This window comes from Nicotiana tabacum, chromosome 1, assembly GCF_000715075.1.
Source record: "Nicotiana tabacum cultivar K326 chromosome 1, ASM71507v2, whole genome shotgun sequence".
In the NCBI taxonomy this organism is placed as follows: domain Eukaryota; kingdom Viridiplantae; phylum Streptophyta; class Magnoliopsida; order Solanales; family Solanaceae; genus Nicotiana; species Nicotiana tabacum.
In genome coordinates, this window is record NC_134080.1 from 12,333,139 (window position 1) to 12,356,897 (window position 23,759).

A 23,759-nucleotide genomic window follows, 5' to 3' on the forward strand; every position below is an offset into this window, starting at 1 on the left:
ATATTAAAACATGGTCTTAAAGTAAATAGTGAAATTAAAAATTAAATTATTTTCGAATAAAAAAAATAGGAGGCATTAATAATCTCTTTCCCATTACGTCAAAGAATTAGCTTATTTTCAGGAGGAATTGCATAGAAGTCAAGTAGCATGTGCAGAATAATTCAATTACGTACGTACTTGAAAATGTTTCTAAAAGCCGCCTATAAATTATTATTTTCATCTATTGACTTAAGACCGAAGTTAATGAGCTCCAAATAGTTTATCTTATCCTACCATTTTATACTTTCAACGTCTGGGTCCTATGCTAGAATATTATCAATACCTTTTTTTTTGTTTGTTTTGTTTATTGGTTTAAGCTTAAGACTTTACTAAAACTTCAAAAGAAAAACAATATAAAAACGATAATCCAAATGCATTATTGATCTATATAACATCAAGACAAAAATACATATGTGACTCTTATTCAGGTCTTAGGTTTATTACAGCAAAGATCATGACTTGATCACTTCAAACAAAGTACGTAACTATAAAAACGAGTCAAATAGATTGTCTTACACTAACGTGTCGATAGAATAATTTGACCAAAAGGTGATCTTATTACAGAAATAGCCACTCTACTTAGCCACTTCATCACTTCCAGGCATTTCCAAGGGAAAATTTGGGTGAGCTTGACCATTAGGACAAAAGATAACCCTATAATTTGTACTACCACCAGGGCAAGTAAAAGTGCTAGTAGGATCATCTTGTGGGTAGCTATAGGCATCAGGGCATCTTTGTTTGAAAAATTTTGAGAAAAATGTAGGACCACAAGGTCCTTGTGTGCAACAATATTGTTGTCCTCCGAATGTAGTACAAGGGTTATTACATCCTCCGGGAACCCTAAGTTCGCGGGGACATTCGCCGTTTATATTAGCCGTACAATGAATTGCATGGCATTTCCCTCCACTAGGGTTAGTCGGGGCGAAAGTCATCGGAATGTTGAATCCATCAACTAAAGAAATGTCCCAGAAATCTAAACCACTGAATTGGTCCAAAGCGTATTCAGCCAAGGTGTTTGGTGGTTTACCCCACCCGGTGCACTGTAGGACTCCACCACAGTCACCGGTTTGGCACGTACCCCTACCAGCAGCATTGAAGTTACAATTAGTACGGCCCCATACACGTGCCATTTTAGTACCTCGTGGCGCATTGATCACCCAAGTTTGGCCTCGATCGAGACGCCGGCCACCGCCTATGGGTGTCGACGCCGCCCAAACGGTGTACGGACAGTTGTTTCGGACCTCGATAGTGGCAGCATAAGTATAAGTCACCAAGGCAAGGAGGAAGAAAACAAAAGAAGATCTCAAGTTGCCCATGTTGTTGGACATTTTTTTTAACAAGTTGGGTTGTTGGATATAGTGACAAATTGTTTAGTGGTTTATATAGGGGAATGGCGGCTTTTCGTACTATGGATATTAATCATAAATATTTATTAACATTTGACTAATAAACGGATATATCTCAAGGATGCTTTGGCAAAGATGGAGGCGGCGCTTAAACATAAGAGCCGCCTAATAATTAATTATTTTATGAATATAGAAGTCAATTTATTTGGTAATAACGCTGACCTATAATCTCTGTAACGTGACACTTGTAACAATATCTCTTTTAGTCAATTTCTTGCTTTCTTTTATCTATACCATTTTTTAATTCGCAAGAAATTGACAGATAGCCACTTTTTGGCAGATAGCCATCATTTTAAAGCTATTCAATATTTAGTTTTTAATGTGAAAATAAAACTCAAACAATAATATTCGTCACAAAAATATAAAAAAATTATAAGAAATTTATTAGAGTTTGTTTATCAGTTTGAACTCCACATTTTGTACTTCCGAAATTTTTTATGGAGTTTGCACCGATCATAAATTTTTCCTGTAGTTTTAATACTGAAATCCTGGATTTCACTTTAATTTTTATATATAGATGATGTTATATTGTCCCCCACATAGTTTTTTCTTCCTTCATTTTCTTTTTGAGAACTATTACATCGATTTATATAGCAGCTCATTAATTAGATATCGTTATTCTGGATGTAGAATAAGCGCAGAGAAGAACACAGAAAAATTATACCAGTCAGGTAGATTTAATGAACAATTTAAGAAGTACATCGATTGCAGATAAAATAAAGTTACGCCGATTCTGTGAAATTTGTTTAACAATAAAACTAGCACAAAATCATGCTAATCGAATAAAATTTGTGAACACTTAACAATAAAAGTAGAATAAATATAACATAAATTCTAGCGATCCAATAGAAAAATCTCTGAAGAACTATATAGGTCCAGAGCTCATTCTTTAAGTACATTAAAAAATGAAGACAATATTTAAAGACCAACCCCTTATAGGTTGTTGCTTTTTTACTAAATCTACATAAAATTTACGGAAAAAGGTCCAAATATGGCTTTGTAATATACGAAATTGAGCACATTTACCCTTTGTTAATACTTTAGCTCATATATACTCGTACCGTCACATAATTGGTCCATATATGCCCTTACCATACACATAGTTGGTCCATATATGTCCTTACCGTCACATAGTTGCCCTTTTTAAAAATGAATCCACCCAAACTAATTAGCTCTTTCTTTAATTGTATTAAAGTGTATTACAAACACTATCTACTTTTTATTAGTACTTTTTTTCTTTACCTTTCTCTTTTCTTTCTTCTTTTTTCTTTTCTTATCTTTTTTTCCCTTTTTCATTCTCCCATATCCGGTTTCCTCCATTTCCGGTGCCTTCTCCATTTTCGTTACCAATTTCACGTGATTTTATTCCTAAAAATCAAACTTGCACCACCAAAACCTTCCAACCGAGAAGGCTCTAGTTCTTCTGAAAAGAAGGAGATAAAAATTGTCGGAGAAATTTTTTTGGTGGTGTTAATTTGGTGAAGGTAGGATATAATTATTCAGATTTTGAAGGAGTTGTTCACTGTGGAGCTTCAGATCTGAAAGGAACAAGATCTTCAAAATTTGAATAATCATATCCTACCTTCACCCAATTAACACCACCGAAAAAATTTCTCCGATAATTTTCATCTCCTTCAGGTCAGAAGAACCTGTGGGGCTTGTAATAGTAAAATTAACAGGAATTCATGAGTTTTGTCAAGTTAAATTGATAAAGAAAAAAAAGTACTAATAAAAAGGAAATAGTGTTTGTCATACATTTTAGTATAATTAACGGAAGAGCTAAATAATTTGGATGGATTCTATTTCAAAAAGGGATATATAGACCAACTATGTGACGGTAAGGACATATTTGGACCGTTACCGGAAAATTTATAAAACAATCAGTTACGAAACTAAGTCTAGTGTAATACTACCAGAACATCAACTGATACAAAAGTCGACAAAAAGAAATTCTTTATCATCTACAACACATCAAGCTTATCTTCAACATATTAAATTAAGTCTATTATGGCTGCTTAGAGCAACACGTAGCTCATGAAGATTTGAGGCCAAAAAATCTCCTATAAATATATCACTGTAAAACTAAACAAATCTAACACATCAGAACATATATAGTTTCCTTTCTTTTATTCTTCAAAGACTATGGTGAAGTTTGCTCACGTCGTTGCTTTCTTGCTTCTTGCATCACGTTAGCCATTTCTCACTCTCATTCTCACATTTATTTCTACGTTATATTTCTTTCACATTTATTTCTATTTATTCAAAAAAACAAAAAACAAAAAAAAAAACTTATGTGAATTGTTTTATGAACAGTTATTCAACCCCTCACTGCTCGAGATTTGGAAATCAATGTCTTGCAACTTGATGTGTCTCAGTCTGGTTGCCCAGGTTCGGTTTTTATTCTTAATTTCATCTTTTCTACTTATTCCAATATTAATTAGTTTATTTTTCTATTTCTGTTTCTGTTGATGTCACTGATTTATTGTCAATTGTTTATTTTCTTCTTTTTGAGCCGACGATTTTTCAGAAATAGCCCCCTTACCCTTACATTTTGCCCTCCCTAAACCCCACTTGTGGGATTTTTACTGGGTTATTGTTGTTGTGGTATATTTCAACAATATATCCAAATTTATGTATTATCATTATTACTAGTGAAATTTAGTTCATTTATTCTAATATAAATTTAATTGTGATGCATAGTACTGTTAAATTTATATATAATAGTGCATATATATTATTGTTTGATATTCTTTAATTTCATAATAATATCTCTCTCACACACATTATACGTGTATAAATTATAGGAGTGACAAAGGAAAGATGGCCAGAACTTCTTGGGACACCAGCTAAGTTTGCTATGCAAATAATTCAGAAGGAAAATCCAAAACTAACTAATGTTCAAACTATACTGAATGGTGGTCCTGTTACAGAAGATTTAAGATGTAATCGTGTTCGTCTTTTTGTTAATGTATTGGACTTTATTGTACAAACTCCCCAGATTGGTTAAGGGATGATATATTTATGTAGCCTCCAGAAAATAAATTGGAGCTGTATGGTTAATCTCTCCATGTATTCCACTTATATTTGGCTATAAATAAATGTGGCTTTTAAATATAATATGATTTATGATTTATTTATTCTAAATTCGTGCTTGAATGTTGAATTTTGAATTTTTCTCAACAACAACAACAATATACTTGGTATGTTTCTATATTGTTGGGTCTAGGGAGGATAATGTGTACGCAGACCTTACCCTACCTTGTGGAGATAGATAGGTTGTTTTCCGATAAACACTCGGCTCAAGAAAAAAGATAGTGAAGAAGCCATGTTGAACATAATGAAGGCAAGAACAGTAACAACATCAAAATAGCATCCAATAAGAAAATCGAAACAATTACAAATAACTAGTAGTAATAAGAGAACTATTAGCTATGTCCATTTATAAGTAGCTCATTACAAAAATTGGTCAATTCATAAAATATTACTTATATTAGCCAAATATTATTAATATTAACCAATTAGCTATTTGTAGCAAAAAAAAGTCAAATTTTTGCTTTCTTTTGGGTGAGTGTTATTAGAATAGATTGGGTATATCTTAAGGAGCTTGAATTTCAGTTTTGGATGATTTGGTGGAGTTTTGAGTTTGAATTGAAAATTCGAAGTAAAAACTGAATATGAAAAAAATTATATGTGTATCACACTATGTATCATTTGTGTATCACATATGTATCATGCATATTTGTATCAATTGTCTATCACATGTATACCTGTTTATGAGATACTTGCGTGATACATGTGTCACAGAAGAATTTTTTGAACTCGATTTAATTACGAATTTTGATACAAAACTAGTCCAAATCACCTCCATTCTTCCTCAAATTTTGTGTATTGACTTATCTATATGTTTTCAATGAATTTCAACTATACCCATTGAAAAAGTTCTTTTTTTGCTTAGATTTTTGGAATATTATATTTTTTTTATTTCATCATCTTATTTGCTACCTCATCTAAGAAATTTACTTTTCGTCTTGCATCTAAGCTAATCACACTTAAAAATATAGAAGGTGATTTTTCCATATGATTCTTTGAGAGAAAGAACCTTATTTATTTGATTTTTTAATTTTTAAATGTGTTTGGCTAGTTTTGGTAAGTCTATGACTAATGGCTAGAGGTTGGTAAGTTGAGACTTATTTGGGACATTTGTATAAGTTTTCCCCTAAAGTATAGGTAACAGTACAACTGCACCAAACCGAAAAAACAGACCAAATTGATTAAAAAATCCGATTAGGTTTGGTTTGATTTGGTTGGTATTAAGTATTAAAAACTCTGGACCAAACTGACACATAAATATAAAAAAAATTATATATACTTTTAAGAATTTTCATAGAATTTTCTTTAAAAAATATCTAGAAATATTTGCGATTATCATATGGGATATAATATTTAGTTAAATATGAAGTGCTCTATTTTTATTAACTTTAAATAATGGGTTGTATGATCAATTATCAAGTGACAATGAAATGCATCAATTTCTTTGTTCTTAATTCCATATCCATATTTCAAGATATATTAAATTCTTATATCTTTTTCGAATTTGAAGTATTATTTCGATAATTTAAAATTAAATAGAACATATCATTATCTAGGCATCATATTGATTTTTATATTTAATTATTAAATTCAGTTAATGTTGAAAGTGTACATCAACGAAAAATTATTGTCAGAAGACTAAAAAATGACCATCATACGTTACTAAGAAAACTCTCCCATAAGAATTAATAGATCATATGTTGTCATTTTTTTCAGTTTTTACTAAACATATATTTACTTATAAAAAATTTAACAAAATAAGATTGAAATAATATATATTCATGTAACCAAAAAAAAAAATACTCGAAAATACAAAAAATCTAACAAAATCGAATCAATCCAAATCGATATAATTGGTTTGGTTTGGTTTGGTTTGATTTTGATAAAAAAAACGAACCAACCTATCCATGTACACCTTTAGGTAACGGGTAACTCTGCCCACCAATCTAATAAATTCTACTGTATTAATTTAGTGCGTTGATTCACTCTCTTAACTTTGTGTACGGGTAAAATCGGGGGAAAGCTAGAGAACGAAGGGGAAGCACGGCTCGACGTGATTAAAATCGAGGCCAGGAACCCCTTGAATCGAGACTCTGGAAGGATGAACGATGCATCTGAGATCGGACATGTAAAGAGACGCATCCCCAGACCAAATATGGCTTCTGAACCTCGGGAGACGCGATAAACGGTTATGCATGACGGATAGGGGGCCGTAATATTCGCCCTCAGCCGGATTTTACGGCGCGAATCCCTTTTGGTATCAGTTATAGATCAACAATTATCGGGAAAACAATTTTTTTTACCTTTTAGACTTATAATAGGACTGAAATTTCTCTTCTTGTCTATATTTTCATTAATATGGTGCTTATGCTTTCTTGAGCAGAGAGTCTATTGGAAACAACCTCTCTATCCTCACAAGGTAGAGGTAAGGTCTGTGTACACACTACCCTACCTGGACCTCACAGTGTAGGATAATACTGAGGTATGTTGTTGTTGTTGTACTAAGACTAGAATTCTCCTACTGTATAAAAGGGAAGTTCTTTCTTTAGTCAGACACATTGTAACACGCAATTTGAAGCAATAAAAATTTACTTTTGTCCTCTAGCTACTGTTAAAGGCATTGCTCACTTGTTTATTCCTTCACTCGTGACCGAGCTTGTACCGAGGGTCCAATCGAGGATAAGTTTCACTGTTCAATCTAAGATCGGGCTTGGTCATTACATTGCGATTGGTTTGATCGTTTATTTTGTCTTTAATTCATCTATATGTTACTCTTAATTATTCGTATTGAATTAATCCACATATCCTTTAAACCACGTACAGATTTAATTGTTATCCATTTTTGGGGTAAACAAACTTGCCATGTTAACTTACATGATTAAGCTGTAAAGACGAATTATAAAGTTTGTATTTTAATGACCAAGGATATTGCACTTCTCTTTAAGAAATTTTTGATTGAACATAATAGTGAGTAATATAGACTATAGTACATGTTTTATGTCTAAATAAAGTGCTAAGATAAGAATTACTAACAGTTTTCACCTTCTGCCTTGAGTGTTTCTGGTTCAAGGGTTCCTCGCCTCCACAATGTAAAGTAATTCGTTAATTTCAGAGTCAATTGAAGAAGGCAAGTAAATGCACTAAAAAGCTAAAATAAACGAGTTGATGATAAGTTGGCGATAACAGAGCAAATAATCAGGAAGTGTCAAAAGCTACAGAAAGCAGAGAATGAAGAAATCACATGATATATACTGCAGTAAATTAAAGGAAATGACACACGATAAACTACTACGTTTACGCTATTTAAAACGGAAAAGGGCCAAAATTGTCTGACTATTCGATTTGGTAAAAATATGCCTTGAGCCAAAAATGCTTCCACCGTTATCTTTGTGGCTCACTTATGCCCCTATGATTAACAATCAACGCCAAATAAAAAAATATTATTTAAATTACACGTGGAAATTCTTACTGGTCCAATTTTAAACCATGACCCTAATTGAATAAATACACCCATAACCCTTTTTTTAATCCAAACCCAAAAATGGCCAAACTCTTTTTAACTTCTCCGTCTACCCAACTCTACCACTATCATGGCTGCCACCACCCTCTTTCCTCCATAGCAACTGCACTGACACCATAACCATGATTCTCATGTTTGTTCCATTCCTTCATTTTCAAACAATAACAACAAGAATGCTATGCTAATCGACGAGGTCCAGTTAAAAAGATAAATTAAGTTATGCATTTTCATTATAAACCATACAAAATTAAAAAATAAATATCCAACACTATTGTCATTTCTAATGTTGAATTGAATTTCATTTGTTAGCATTGTATTGATTTGAAGTTTATTTGAATTACTATCTTTATGTGTTATAAAATTTATTGGACCATTCAAGAATATTAAGAGCAAACTTGAAATAATATGTTTAAAGATAAAATTGTGAAAAAGTTTAAAAAAATATTTATAAATTATATTACAATAAATATTTATATGTATAAAATATTTTTTAAAATTGTATAAATGTAATGTAGGGTTGGTTTAGTTTCGGTTTGACTTTTTTTAGTTAAAGCCCAACCAAACCAATTATAGTCGTTTTTTTTTCCAACATCAAACCAAATCATGATCGAACTTTTTTTTCGATTTGACTCGAATTATTGGTTTAGTGCGGTTTATCATTTTTTCTTGTACACCCCTATTCAGAACTACCAATACATGGATTATTTTGCAGAAGGGATTTATGCATATTTGCCTACGTTCTCATAGTGGCCCATCCCCACAAAGGGATGAGATTCCTTCGCCTTTAATTCGATTCCTGAAAATTTCCCTTAAATAGACATGTGAATTTCGAATCACAGATAGTTAAACCCAAAAAAGACATAGTAGATCATCCTCAATTGATCATCATTTTTAGCACCGCTATCCAATTCAATAAAATTCATTGTATATGTTCAAATAATTTAGTTCCAGCTGAAACAAAAACTATCATTATAGTACATGGTAACAGAGAATGGCTGAAAGGTAGAGAGAGCAGAGAAAAAGAAATTACAGTAAACTAAAGGGTATGACGCACGATAAGTTTATTAAAACATTTATTATCGCAAAACATATACTATGCTTTGTGGCATGGGGCAGAAAATCACTCTATAGTTGGTTCCTGTAGGACAAGTAAAAGTGCTAGTTTGATCATCCTTAGTGTAACTATAGGCATCAGGACACCTATCCTTAAAGAACTTTGATAAATCAGTTGGGCCACATTTCCCAGAATTACTACAGTAATTATCAGTCTTGAAAACGGTGCAAGGATTATTACACCCACCAGGAGCTCGTAATTGGTTCGGACACTGTCCATTAATATCAGCAGTGCACCTAATACCACGGGTGCACCCATTGGAGGTGGGGCTAAAGTCCATCGGCACGTTAAATCCTTGGACGAGAGAGATGTCGAAAAAATCAAGATTACTGAATTGGTTTAAGGCATATTCAGCTAAAGTTTTTGGGGGTTTCCCAAAACCTTGGCAGTGGAGAAGACCATTGCAATCTCCATGACACCTACCGTTGCCCGATCCATCGAAATTGCAACCGGTTCGGGCCCAAATCTGGGCTTCTTTCGTGTCAGCTGGCACGTCAATTGTCCAGGTTTGATCAAGGTCGAGCTGGCGACTGGCACGGAGGCAGCCCAAACAGTGTAAGGACAATTGTTTTGAACATCAAATATAGCTGCATCAGAGTGAGTGAAGAGGAGGAGATGAGCAATGAGAAGAAAAGGGAAAATGAACAACAACAACAACAACAACCCAGTAAAATCCCACAAGTGGGGTCTGGGGAGGGTAATATGTACGCAAACTTTACCCCTACCCCGAGGGTAGAGAAGCTGTTTCCAGGAGACCCTCGGCTCAAAAACGCAACAGGAGACGATATATTAGTACCATAAAAATGCATAATAGAATAACAACAATATAGGAGATATGAAATACAGAATACGAAATACGAAATAGATGTCTGGTATAGTAAAAACTAGCAGGTAAAGCCCTGCATCAATAGACGAGCAATGACATTCTTAGTCTAACTTCTAACTGGCTAGTCTCACTCTATTGTGCTGTAGAAATATTCACAATTTTCCCCTAACCTACAACCTTAATGCTCGACCTCCATAATTCCCTGTCAAGGGCCATGTCCTCAGTAATCCTAAGTCGCGCCATGTCCTGTCTGATCACCTCTCCCCAATACTTCTTAGGTCGCCCTCTACCTCTCCGCGTGCCCACTATAGCCAGTCGCTCACACCTCCTCACCGGTGCATCAGTGCTCCTCCTCTGAATGTGCCCGAACCATCTGAGTCTTACTTCCCGCATCTTGTCCTCCATGGGGGCCACGCCCACCTTCTCTCCAATATCTTCATTCCTAATCTTATCCATCCTTGTATGCCCGCACATCCACCTCAACATCCTCATCTCTGCTACTTTTATCTTCTGGATGTGTGAGTTCGTTACCGGCCAACATTCAGTTCCATATAACATGGCAGGCCTAACCACTACTCTATAAAACTTACCTTTTAGTAACAGTGGCACTTTCTTGTCACACAAGACTCCCGACGCTAACCTCTACTTCATCCACCCCACCCCTATACGGTGTGTGACATCCTCGTAAATCTCCCCGATCCCCTGAATAACCGATCCAAAGTACTTGAAACTACCCCTCTTGGGAATGACTTGAGAGTCAAGCCTCACTTCAACTCCCACTTCCGTCGGCTCAATCCCAAATTTGCACTCGAGGTATTCCGTCTTCGTCCTGCTCAACTTGAAACCTTTAGACTCAAGAGCATGTCTCCAAATCTCTAGCTTCTCGTTGACGCCGCGTCGTGTCTCGTCAATTAGAATAATGTCATCAGCAAATAGCATGCACCATGGCACCTCCCCTTGAATATGATGAGTCAGTGCATCCATCACCAGGGCAAATAGGAATGGGCTGAGCGCAGACCCTTGGTGCAACCCCGTAATAACTGGAAAGTGTTCAGAGTCGCCTCCTACTGTCCTAACCCGAGTCTTAGCTCCAACATACATGTCTTTAATCACCCTAATATAGTCAATCGGGACCCCTTTATCCTCTAAACAGCTCCATAAGACCTCCCTAGGAACCCTATCGTACGCTTTCTCCAGATCAATAAACACCATGTGGAGATCCTTCTTTTTATCCTTGTACTGTTCCACCATCCTCCTAATAAGGTGGATAGCCTCTGTGGAAGATCGCCCCGGCATGAACCCGAACTGGTTGTCTGAAATAGACACCGTCCTTCGCACTCTCATTTCTACTACTCTCTCCCAAACTTTCATGGTATGACTTAGTAATTTGATGCCCCTATAGTTGTTACAGCTCTGGACATCACCTTTGTTCTTATACAACGGAACCATTGTATTCCACCTCCACTCTTCAGGCATCCTATTAGTCTTGAATATAACACTAAACAATCCAGTAAGTCATTCCAAGCCTGCTCTACCCACACACCTCCAAAGTTCAACCAGAATTTCGTCTGGCCCGGTAGCTCTGCCCCTTCTCATCTTACGCATTGCCTCCATGACTTCATCGATCTCAATGTCCCTACAATTACTTAAATCATGGGGACTGTCGGCATTCCTCAATTCCCCAAGTATAATATCCTGATCCCCTTCTTCACTTAGAAGTTTATGAAAGTAGGTTTGCCACCTCCTCTTAATCTGGTCATCTCCCATCAAAACTTTGCCGTCATCATCTTTTATGCACCTCACTTGGTCCAGATCCCGAGTTGTCCTCTCTCTCGCCTTAGCGAGTCGGAATAACTTCTTCTCCCCACATTTGTTGCTTAGTTCCTCATACAGACGAGCAAAAGCTGTCGTCTTAGCCTCTGTCACTGCCATCTTCGCCTCCTTCCTAGCTACCTTATACCTTTCACTGTTCGCTCTCTTCTCCTCCTCGTCAGTGCTCCCTACTAACCGCAGGTAAGCCGCCTTCTTTGCTTCCACTTTACCTTGGACAACTGCATTCCACCACCAATCTCCTTTGTGGCCACCATTGTGGCCCGTAGATATCCCTAACACCTCTCTCGCCGCCTTTCTTATACAGTCCGCCGTCGTCGACCACATTGTGTTTGCGTCCCCACTACTTCTCCAAGCTCCCATTGCCGATAACCTTCCTTCCAACTCCTTAGCTTTATCCTTAGTTAAGGCGCCCCACCTAATCCTGGGGCGTCCTTGTACTGACCTCTTCTTCCTCCTTATCCTAATACAAATGTCCATCACCAAAAGCCTATGCTGCGTTGAGAGGGTCTCACCTGGGATAACCTTGCAGTCCTCGCACAACCTTCTGTCGCATCTCCTGAGGAGGAGATAGTCAATCTGAGTCTTCGCCGCCGAACTTTGGTAAGTAACCAAATGCTCATCCCGCTTCGTAAAACTTGAGTTCGCAATGACTAGATCGAAAGCCTTGGCAAAGTCCAACAACGAAATGCCCCCTCCGTTCCGCTCCCCGAAACCAAAGCCGCCATGCACCTCAGTGTACCCACCTGCAAATGACCCAATATGACCATTGAAATCTCCTCCTATGAATAACCTCTCAGAAGGCAGTATACTACGAACAATCTCATCCAACCCCTCCCAAAAGCGCCTCTTAATATCCTCATCCAAGCCTGCTTGCGGTGCGTACGCGCTAACGACATTTAAAGTACCCTCGCCCACCACCAACTTAATAGTCATTAGTCTATCATTCACTCGCATGACCTCTACCACAGACTCTCTAACTCTAAGAAAGGCCCATTTTCTTTTCTTTTCTAATGTTTAGTGTTATACTGCAAAGACAGACTTAGTCTGCCAACTATTTGTAGAGACGAGTTTGGGCAGTATATATGCTGAAAACTTTAGGTTTTGGGGCAGAACAAAATGATCATAAGCTCATAACGCAAGTTGCAATGGACTGCAACTATAAGTCTTGGTCAATGTGGAAGCTTGTCGGCAATTACTTGGAATTGTACGTTAGCAAATAATGTTATAAACTTTTTTAAGGGAAAAAATGTGGCTTAAAACTTCCAGTATGTACATTATGGAAATTGACACTTTATACGAAGAATTAAATGGAAGGAATAATTATAACTTATAAGATAGAAATCCGCAAGCCACTATTCGTTCAGTGTTTTTAGTAAACGTATGAAATACGAATAGAAAAGTTGCTATGCGTGTTCATAGGTTGGAAAAGTCTGAATGAGGATAACACAATCGAATCAACGTGCTCCTTTTTCCCTACTTGAGGAAATAAGTTATAATTTGAATTAGCAGAAAAAACTTTACAAGGAACTATTGTATTTATTTGTCGATCTTTTAAATATTTTTTTAGTACTGATCTTATATGAAAACAATTGTATAATACTTTAACTAAAAGAATATTTGCAATGGATCATAAAACCAATCTCCCCTCACATTCTAAGCTTGTCGCTAAAGATGAATATATATATATATATGCTAGATTTTTCTCGGCATATAAGGCTGGCTTAGGGGGATCCCCTCCAGTGATGTTATGTCCATTATTCTTCAGTGGAGCGTAGATTTAATCCACGTGTACAAAAGCAAAATTAAAAGCTTGGATCATTTTACTTGGTACTTTTCATATTTTCTTTTATTTATTTATTTTAACATTTAATAATATTTTAAAACCCAAAATATTTATATGTATTAGTACTCATTCAATTTTATATATTCCTTATATTTTACACCAAAAAATTTGTAAAATAAAGATGTTGAGATATCTATATTTTCAAAACCAATTTCATTGTTCAAAGAAGAAAGCAAGAATAAAATTCACTTTTTGAAGAAAAGAACATTACGTAGTGTTGAAATAAATGAAAAAGTTTGAGTATTAAAAAAATGATCCAGCCCTTACTTGGATGCATCGTTGGCTTGAAAATAATTAATTTACCACTAAGTGTTGAAATAAATAGATAAAAGAAAATTTGAAAAGTACCAAGTAAAATGATCCAAGCCTTTAGTTTTGCTTTTGTACACGTGGATTAAATCCACTACTCCATTGAAAAATAATGGACATAACATTACTGGAGGGGATCCTTTCCCGGCTTAGGGAGCTATAGAGACGTTAACCGCTAAACGAAACAAAAACATAATAACTACCGTCTAACGACACTAAAAGATTAGTTTTAAAAGAATGGAATTAGCTAAAACATAGGTTCTTGCCTTACCGATATATAGAGGCGGATTCAAAATTTAAATTTTATGTGTTCAACTTAAAATTTTTAGGAGGTTCTTAGTACAACTGATATATGGCATATTCACCTCTATGTCCCGCTCGAGGTGTGTTGTTCTCTCCCATTGGCAATATGGCAGGATATTGTTCTACCATTAGACCATTGGTTTATCACTATTTTTTATTGTATTTATACTCTTTAATTATATTTTCGCGTGAAAATAACCGATCGATTTTAGTCGATTTTATTAAGAAAATAAAATTACCGACCGAAATCGGTTGATTTTTTAAAATGACCGACCAATTTCGGTCGATTTGAAATATTAATTTTAAATAAAAAACCGACAAAAGTTTGTCAATTTCTTAAAAAATAAATTTGCAGGACGCAAAAATAGTTCCCGCGTATTGTATGAGTCTGAATTTGACCGACCACGGCCTACAGCTAGCACGACAGGTAGTTGCAAACCCATGAGTCGGTACACGGGTATGATCCAGAGGTGGAAGGGGAAACGTCCCCACGTCGTTAGATTTGTCATAGTGGATACTCCTTAAGTCGTTATCCCCACGGTTGATGGAAACCCCTTAGTATATAAGGGGGATTAAGGCCTGGTAGACTCGCTCCTACCTGCAACTAAATCTGCTTCTATATCCTCCTATTATCTTAGGGGGTAATCAAGCCGGTACTTGTGGATTCAGGGGCGGCATCAAGTCGGAAGAGTGTCGCAGAAAGATAAAGATCTGCACTTCCCTTTTACAACATAGGAGGGAGGGGGCCTCGTTCCTAAAAAGCCTTTCCGATTGCCTCCGCCCCTATCTCTTAAAGCTACGGCATCCCACCGATCCACGAATCGGCTCTGCTAGTTGGCTTTGTTGCTATCAAGGCATAGCATTCTATGGACTCTTTCCCACGTCCAGAAATGGTATGCCAACAAACACCTTTTCTCCTTAGACAACCAAAGTCTTCTGATGGCAATAACCGCGTTTCCCGTTAAAAGTAAAGCGGTGTTCTCTCTACGCAGGTAGAACCCTACTACCCCTTCATCCTTTGATTGATTTGCTTAAAAAGAGTTAAAATTTTTTTGAGTCAAACAATTTGGCACCGTCTGTGGGGATTTCCATAGTCGAAATCATAGTTCTCATCTAAGATATCGAAAGCAACGATTACTGTTCTCCACACCCCATAAAAACCAACAATGGCGGAAAAAGAAGCAAGGTTGAAGATGATAGCAGATGTCTCAAATAACCTCCTAAGATCCCTCAATAAAGCCAGTAGGGAAGGTATCGAGAATACTACACCAGGAGATACCCCGGAGGGGGAAATCTCACCCTCCCCGCACGAAGATCTGACGGTCTTGCGTGAAAGAGGAGCTTCCACATCCACGGCGAGAGAAACACCACCAACAATCAAAAAGCTGTTAGAAGAATGGTTGACAAGTGCTCTGAGCAACATGCTAGAAAAATCCCCTCAAGGAAATGTCGAAGACTTACCGACGGCAGAAATCGCAGCTACCATTGGCGAGCCAGACGCTACACGGACGAGCAACACTCGAACTGTCGTCGATGCAAGCGATGATGCGCTCGCAATCATCCTAAAGAAAATGGAAGAAATGGAGAACGAGAACAAAGTACTTTGTGACCAAATGAAAGAGCACCAGGAAAGGGTCGACAAAATACCCGGTGCCTCCAAGCTACTACCAAAACACGATGTGGGAAGGTTCGTCGAACAGCCGTACAGTGAGGAAGCTGCTCCTCACCCTATCCCGAAAACCTTCAAAATGCCACCATATTTGAGAATATACGACGGGGCCACGGATCCAGAAGATCATCTAATACATTACATCACTGCGGTAAAGGGCAATGACCTGTCGAAAGAACAAGTTCCACTTGTACTGCTAAAACAATTCGGTGAAACTTTGACAGGAGGAGCATTGACGTGGTATTCCCAGTTGCCAGCACGGTCGATATCGACATTCGAGGAGATGTCATACAAGTTTGCTACCGCTCATGCAGGGGCTAAGGAGGCTGAAGCTAGGGTCAACGACATCTTCGCCATCAAACAAACGACGGGCGAGGGACTTTGAGACTCCCTGGACCGATTCAACAGAGAAAGAATAGGACTGCCAAATGTGTCATAAGGAATGGCGGTCGCGGCCTTCCAAAATGGGTTAAATAGGAACGAATCAAAAGCAACCAAGAAATTGCTCAACAGACTCATGAAGTACCCTCCCACCACATGGGAAGAGATTCACAACGCCTACTGCGCCGAGGTAAGGGCAGACGAAGACGATCTTAACGGCCCGACTCAGCGACTAACGTCAGTCCAGACCGAGGCAAGGAGGGACCGACGTAACGATGGACGAAGGGACAAGCCCCCGCGTTTCAATTGATAAAGGCATCAGCCTTATGTCAAAACATCTAACCCGCCTCCTCCGAGACATATAGATGCCATGCTACGACATGCCGCACCCCTTCGAAACGAAAGAAGTATGCCTCCAGTGTTATCTGCTCATAACTTTTGTGTTTCCCCTTCAGAGATAGTGTACGCACTGGAGAAGCTGGGCACGAAGGTGCAATTGCCACAAAAAATGAAATCGGACCCAAGCGCAAGGAGGTCAAATGTCCTCTACGAATTCCATCAGGAAAGAGGACACAAGACCGAAGATTACATAGGCCTGCAGCAAGAGGTGGTCAGGATGTTGAACCAGGGATACCTAAAGGAACTGCTCAGCGATAAAGGAAGGGCCAACTTCGCCAGAGGATGTGACCCGTCTCAAGGACCTCCAAAACCACCATCGTCGGCACGTACCATACATATGATCATCGGCGGCAGCGATGATTCGGTAATCAACCACGTGAAGTTCACCACCACGCATAAACTCAAACGGACGGTCGCTCACGAACGGTATGATGACTTCGAAGATAGTATCATCTTCGGAAAATCAGATGCCGACAGTTTGTCTTTCCCTCATTATGATGCTTTAGTCATAACATTACGCATCGCTGATACAGATGTAAAAAGAATTATGGTAGACGACGGAAGTGGCGCGTGTATTATCCACCCGAGAGTTCTCGTGCAAATGAGGCTCGAGGATAAAATAATACCGCGTTGCATAACACCAACGAGTTTTAACAATGCAGTAGAGCGGACATCCAGGGAAATAGTGCTGCCCGTCCTCGCTGGGGGAGTCACGTTGGAAACCATATTCCACGTTATGAACCAGGAAACAGCCTATAATGCCATCATAGGATGCCCATGGATACACACCATGCGAGCCGTCCCCTCAAGCTTTTATCAAGTGATCAAATTTCCCACCTCTTGGGGAATATTCAACATTCAAGGCGAATAGCGCACCGCCCAGGAATGCTATCGGATTGCCCAAGATTGCATGCACACCAAATAGCTGAAAGGAGCAAGCGTAGAGGCATAGCAATCAACCATGTCGGGAGCTAAACTCGCACCACCAGCAGAGGTCATTAGAGACCCGGAGATAATAGAAGCCCGCAAGGCAACTATAGAGAACCTCGACCCAGTCCAGCTGGATAATGCTGACAATACAAGAAAGGCTTACATCGGGCACAACCTCTCAGTGCCAGGTAAGTATCATTAATTTTTAACTAACAACGCCGACTTATTTGCCTTTTACCACTCAGATATGCCGGGGATCCCAAAAGACGTTGCCACTCATAGGTTGAATGTCGACCCACTCTATCCGCCGGTACGACAGATGAGGAGAAAATTCAATGCCGCGATAAATGAAGCGGTCAGCGAAGAAGTGGACAAACTGCTCGCCAACGGTTCCATCAGAGAATCGAAATACCCCCAATGGGTTGCCAATGTGGTCATAGTCAAAAAGAAGAACGAGAAATGTCGAATGTCTGTGGACTTCACCGACCTGAACAAGGCATGCCCGAATGATTCCTTTCCGTTGCCCCATACTGACCAGCTGATCGATGCGACGGCGGGGCATGAACTGCTGAATTTTTTGGACGCCTACTTCGGCTACAACCAAATCCTAATGTCCGACGAGGACCAGGAAAAAACAACTTTCATCATCCACCAAGGGACTTATTGCTATAAGGTGATGCCGTTAAGACTCAAGAACGCAGGAGCTACTTACCAGAGGTTGGTTACGAAGATGTTCAAGGAACAGCTCAGCAAGACAATGGAGGTCTATATCGATGATATGCTGGTAAAGTCGGCAAAGAAGGAGGACCACATTAGTCATTTGAAAGAAGCCTTCGGGATATTGCAGCAGTACGGGATGAAGATGAATCCGGAAAAATGCGCCTTCAGCGTGGCCTTAGGAAAATTCCTAGGTTTCCTCGTATCACAACGAGGGATTGAAGTCAACCCGGATCAAATCAAGTCCATCGACATCAGTTCGACCTCTTTCAAACAACAACGGATACTACTTCGACGACAGTCGAAGCAATATCCTAATGGCCAAGGCCATTGACATCAGTTCGACCTCGTTCGACACGACGGATAATACTTTGACGACAGTCAAAGAAACATCCTAATGGCCAAGGCCATCGACATCAGTTCGACCTCATTCGAACCGCGACGGATATTACTTCAACGACAGTCGAAGCCACATCCTAATGGCCAAGGCCATCGACATCAGTTTGACCTCGTTCGAATCACGATTGATACTACTTCGACGACAGTTAAAGTAATATCCTAATGGCCAAGGACATCGACATTAGTTCAACCTCATTCGAACCACGACGGATACTAATTCGACGACAGTCGAAGCAACATCCTAATGGCCAAGGCCATCGACATCAGTTCGACCTCGTTCGAACCACGACGGATACTACTTCAACGACAGTCGAAGCAGCATCCTAATGGCCAAGGCCATCAACATCAGTTCGACCTCGTTCAAACCATGACGGATACCATTTCGACGACAGTCGAAGTAACATCCTAATGGCCAAGGCCATCGACATCATTTTGACCTCGTTCAAACCACGATGGATATTATTTTGACGACAGTCGAAGCCACATCCTACTGGCCAAGGCCATCGACATCAGTTTGACCTTGTTTGAACCACGACGGATACTACTTCGACGACAGTCGAAGCAACATCCTAATGGCCAAGGCCATTGACATCAGTTCAACCTCGTTCGAACCACGACGGATACTGCTTCGACAACAGTTGAAGCAACATCCTAATGGCAAAGGCCATCGACATCAGTTCGACCTCGTTCGAACCACGACAGATACTACTTCGACAACAGTCGAAGCAACATCCTAATGGCCAAGGCCATCGACATCAGTTCGACCTCGTTCGAACCCATTAGGCCATCGACATCAGTTCGACCTCATTCGAACCACGATGGATATTACGTCGACGACAATCGAATCCACATCCTAATGGCCAAGGCCATCAATATTAGTTCGACCTTGTTCGAACCATGACGGATACTACTTCGACGACAGTCGAAGCAACATCCTAATGGCCAAGGCCATCGACATCAGTTCGACCTCGTTCGAACCACGACGGATACTACTTTGACGGCAGTCAAAGAAACATCCTAATGGCCAACGCCATCGACATCTGTTCGACCTCGTTCAAACCACGACGGATACTACTTCGACGACAGTCGAAGCAACATCCTAATGTCCAAGGCCATCGACATCAGTTCGACCTCTTTCGAATCACGACGGATACTACTTAGACGACAATCGAAGCAGCATCCTAATGGCCAAGGTCATCGACATCAGTTCGACCTCGTTCGAATCACGACGGATACTACTTCGACGACAGTCAAAGTAACATCCATATGGCCAAGGCTATCGACATCAGTTCGACCTCGTTCAAATTTCGACGGATATTACTTCGACGATAGTCGAAGCCACATCCTAATGGCCAAGGCCATCGACATCAGTTCGACCTCATTCAAACTACGACGGATATTACTTCGACGACAGTCGAAGACACATCCTAATGGCCAAGGCCATCGACATCAGTTCGACCTCGTTTGAACCACGACAGATACTACTTCGACGACAATCAAAGCAACATCCTAATGACCAAGGCCATCGACATCAGTTCAACCTCGTTCAAACCACGGCGGATATTACTTCGACGACAGTCGAATCCATATCCTAATGGCCAAGGCCATCGACATCAGTTCGACCTCGTTCGAACCACGAGGGATACTACTTCGACGACAGTCGAAGCAACATCCTAATGGACAAGGTCATCGACATCAGTTCAACCTCATTTGAACCATGACAGATACTACTTCGATGACAGTCAAAGCAACATCCTAATGGCCAAGGCCATCGACATCAGTTCGACCTCGTTCGAACCACGACGGATATTACTTTGACGACAGTCGAAGCCACATCATTCGACCTCGTTCGAACCACGATGGATATTACTTCGACGACAGTCGAAGCCACATCCTAATGGCCAAGGCCATTGACCTTAGTTCGACCTTGTTCAAACCACGACGGATATTACTTTGACGATAGTCGAAGCCACATCTTAATGGCCAAGGCCATCGACATCAGTTCAACCTCGTTCGAACCACGTCGAAATATATTTCTTTTAAACAATAAAGTTCAACCTCAGTTCAACCTCGTTCGAGACTAAATGTCATGCACTAAACCAAAAGGGAAAACGACGAACAGATAAAGTGACAAAAGTGAAGTTTATATTACAACAAAAATATTATTTACATTCGTCCCTATGGACGGGCCCCAGTAAAACCCTTGTCCAAAAATTCTCAACAAAATGTACAAACTAAAACTACTCGTCTTCTTCAGTAGGGTAGGCGTCTTCATACCATGAATCTGAGTCAAGGTGGTTCACGTCAGTAGAGGTAACACCCTCTCCATCAGGGGTATTAGGGTCGTACTCACATGACTCGCGAGTTGTACGTGCTTCAACATGCACCTCCTGAACCTCCACCTCCATCGCCAGGCCCTCGGCATGAAAAACTCTATATACATCAAGCCGAGCCTCCGAATAGACCCACATCTCATACAAGCGATGAGGCGCGCCCTGACCAATCGGAGGACGAGATGTGGAGGGCCTAGAATGGCGATCTATTTCCTCTTCCCTCGGCAGAGCTTCTTGTCTTTGCAACACGGCCAGCTCCGCCCCTAACTCCCTAATACACCTTTCTAATTCCGCAACCTGACGACCAGAGGCTTCCCTTTCCCCAGCGAGTTCCGATCGGGATATGCAGAGGGCATCTTCCAATGAGACCGTCTCGAAAATGGCGGCGACCAACTTATCAGCACTAGCATTTAACTCGCCCTTAAGCCCATCGATCTCCATTGTCTTGGCACTCAGCTCGGCGTTCAAGCCAGCTATCTTCAACTATAGGTCGGCGTTCTCCGCCGTCACTCCTTGACTCAGTTCAAGTTCATCCTCCATCGCCTTTAGAAGGGCCTCCAATTCGCTGTTACGAGCGATAGCCCTCACGAGCTCCTCATCCCTCTCCTCTAGCTCCGCAACCCCACTCTCCAATTAGGCCTCCCGCTGCTTGAGCCCCTCGCGGAACACCTGGAACTCAGGATCTTGATGGTAGACGTCGGACATCGCCCGGTGTTTATCATAGTACTGCTGGTACTTCATCGACATCTTCTTGTAGAGACCCGTCCTCTTTCTTTCACGGCGATCTCCCTCCACCTCCAAGACGAGGGTCTGAAAAGAAAAAATCAAAGTTAAAACACACCATTCCCATATCACTCCCACGACACGCAGAAAAGAAAAAGGAACCCACCTGTAGGGCCATGCCGGCGACCTTCCGAGACAGTTCTACATTGCTCATCGTCTCGAGCGTCTCGTTTTCAGGAGCGGAGCACAAAGGATTAAGGGCCGATGCAACCTACTCATTATTTAGCAATAGGTTGTAACCCCCTAGGATTATTATGTGACGGTCAGACCCATCCGTCTTCACTTTCATATGGGTGTGGTAGCCCAAAAACTCATTAACGTCTTCCAGAGCGATGTCGGAACCCGACCCGCCCGCTTCCACATGAGGCCCCCCAACGTTGGACAATGCACCCCCTTTAGCGGAATGCGTCAAACTTGCTCCAAGGCCAACTCTCTCGTCGCGGGCTGATCTCCCCGACAAAATGGTGTAGGCCATAAACACGGGCACTGGGCCCGTCCAAGTCGCACCACTCCCATCAGCTTCAATGGCCACCCCCTTTCCCAGCTCCAATCTTCTTCTCTTCCTCTCCAATGGCTCCTCACCATTGGAAGATTCATCAATTGGATGTGGGACCGGCACCAACGAGGCCGTATCTCTCATAGCTATAGTAACTAACGTGGTCCCCTGTTGAAGAAGTAGAGGACGACTCTCTCGGACAGATGCACACAAAATGTCTCGAGCGTCCATGGTTACAACGGGTCGCCTAAAAGAAGGGACTGGCGCCCTTCTCCTAGAGGCTCCCCGACCTGTTGCCACAAAGAAATGCACGGTTAGGCAGGGTCGCATGACCGCCGACACAGTGAATCAGAAATATACCTGAGGAAACCTTTGGGCCATAGCGTTGCACGAAGGCAGACCAAGTTAGAGTCTCCTCCGCGTGGGGCAGCATGCCAGCGGCCTAGTTCCTGAGACCGATAACGGGCTGGGGCGGACGAGCCATAGCTGTAAAACAAGCGATTAGAAGCAATACTTGTGGAAGACGGAGAATCTAATGAACTACGATACTTACAAGTTTTATTTCACCTCTTTGGAAACTCGGCGGGGCTAGAGACCATGTGCTCGGTCTTGATAAAGAAATACTTGTGCCAAAATTTATGACTCGCCTGGTCGTTCGTCCCGACCACCAACCCTTTTGTACCACGAAGTCTCAAGTGCACCATTGTTCCCCTAAGGAAACCAGGCAAAAATAAGTGCAAGAGATAGTGCACAGAGACGTCACACTCAGCCAATTCCGCGTACTTAGCCAATAGCAGGAGCACCTTGATTGTGTACGGCGTGATCTGAGCTGGGAAAATATGATAGAATCTATAGAAATCTTCTGCCGGAGGAAAGAGAGGAAGGGTGTAGCCGATCATAAAAGGGTATTCATAGAAGGCACAATACCCGGGCCTATGAACATCAATATAATCCCCCTCCGCCAGAGCCATCTCCATATGAGCGGGGATACCATATTTTATGCGGAGAGCATAAAGGTGAGTTTGATCCGTCTCCGAAAGCACGGGGGTCAGAGTAATAGGCGGATCCTTGAGGAAGTCACTCCGAGACAGGGGATGCCTCGGTAGTAACGCCTCCACCGTGAAGGGGCTGTCACCGTCTTCCATCTCCACCTCTATGCCAACGGAGAAAGGTGCCACACTCACTAGAGCGATCTCAGGAACCTCTTCATTAGTGCGACGGGACCTCGACATGATTTTGTTTAAAGAAATCAAGCCACACAAATGGAGAGAAAGAAGAAGAAGATTTCCGGTCAGGAACAAAAATGAGGAAATGAGAAAATGGAAGAAGAAGATTAGGGAACATTCAAGGCTGGCTAAAGTTTTTGATA

General features: G+C 40.5%; 3 protein-coding genes and 1 pseudogene across 3 annotated transcripts; 2 read left to right on the forward strand and 2 right to left on the reverse strand.

The window, feature by feature from the left end:
* Window positions 1-417: 417 nt before the first annotated feature.
* LOC107787819 (osmotin) lies at window positions 418-1,415 on the reverse strand. The gene has a single exon (NM_001405192.1). The coding sequence runs from the start codon at window positions 1,365-1,367 to the stop codon at window positions 615-617; it is 753 nt and encodes a 250-aa protein (NP_001392121.1). The 5' UTR covers window positions 1,368-1,415; the 3' UTR covers window positions 418-614.
* Window positions 1,416-3,552: 2,137 nt separating this feature from the next.
* LOC107787825 (proteinase inhibitor I-A) lies at window positions 3,553-4,572 on the forward strand. The gene is made up of 3 exons (NM_001405191.1): window positions 3,553-3,633; window positions 3,759-3,833; window positions 4,250-4,572. Exons 1-3 carry the CDS (start codon window positions 3,588-3,590, stop codon window positions 4,450-4,452), a joined length of 324 nt encoding a protein of 107 aa, NP_001392120.1. The 5' UTR covers window positions 3,553-3,587; the 3' UTR covers window positions 4,453-4,572.
* A 4,559-nt stretch (window positions 4,573-9,131) lies between these two features.
* Window positions 9,132-14,792, reverse strand: LOC107787775 (protein P21-like; annotated as a pseudogene).
* A 1,950-nt stretch (window positions 14,793-16,742) lies between these two features.
* LOC107787786 (uncharacterized) lies at window positions 16,743-17,603 on the forward strand. Its single transcript, XM_016609393.1, has one exon. It carries the CDS (start codon window positions 16,743-16,745, stop codon window positions 17,601-17,603), a length of 861 nt encoding a protein of 286 aa, XP_016464879.1.
* The last annotated feature ends 6,156 nt before the right edge of the window (window positions 17,604-23,759 follow it).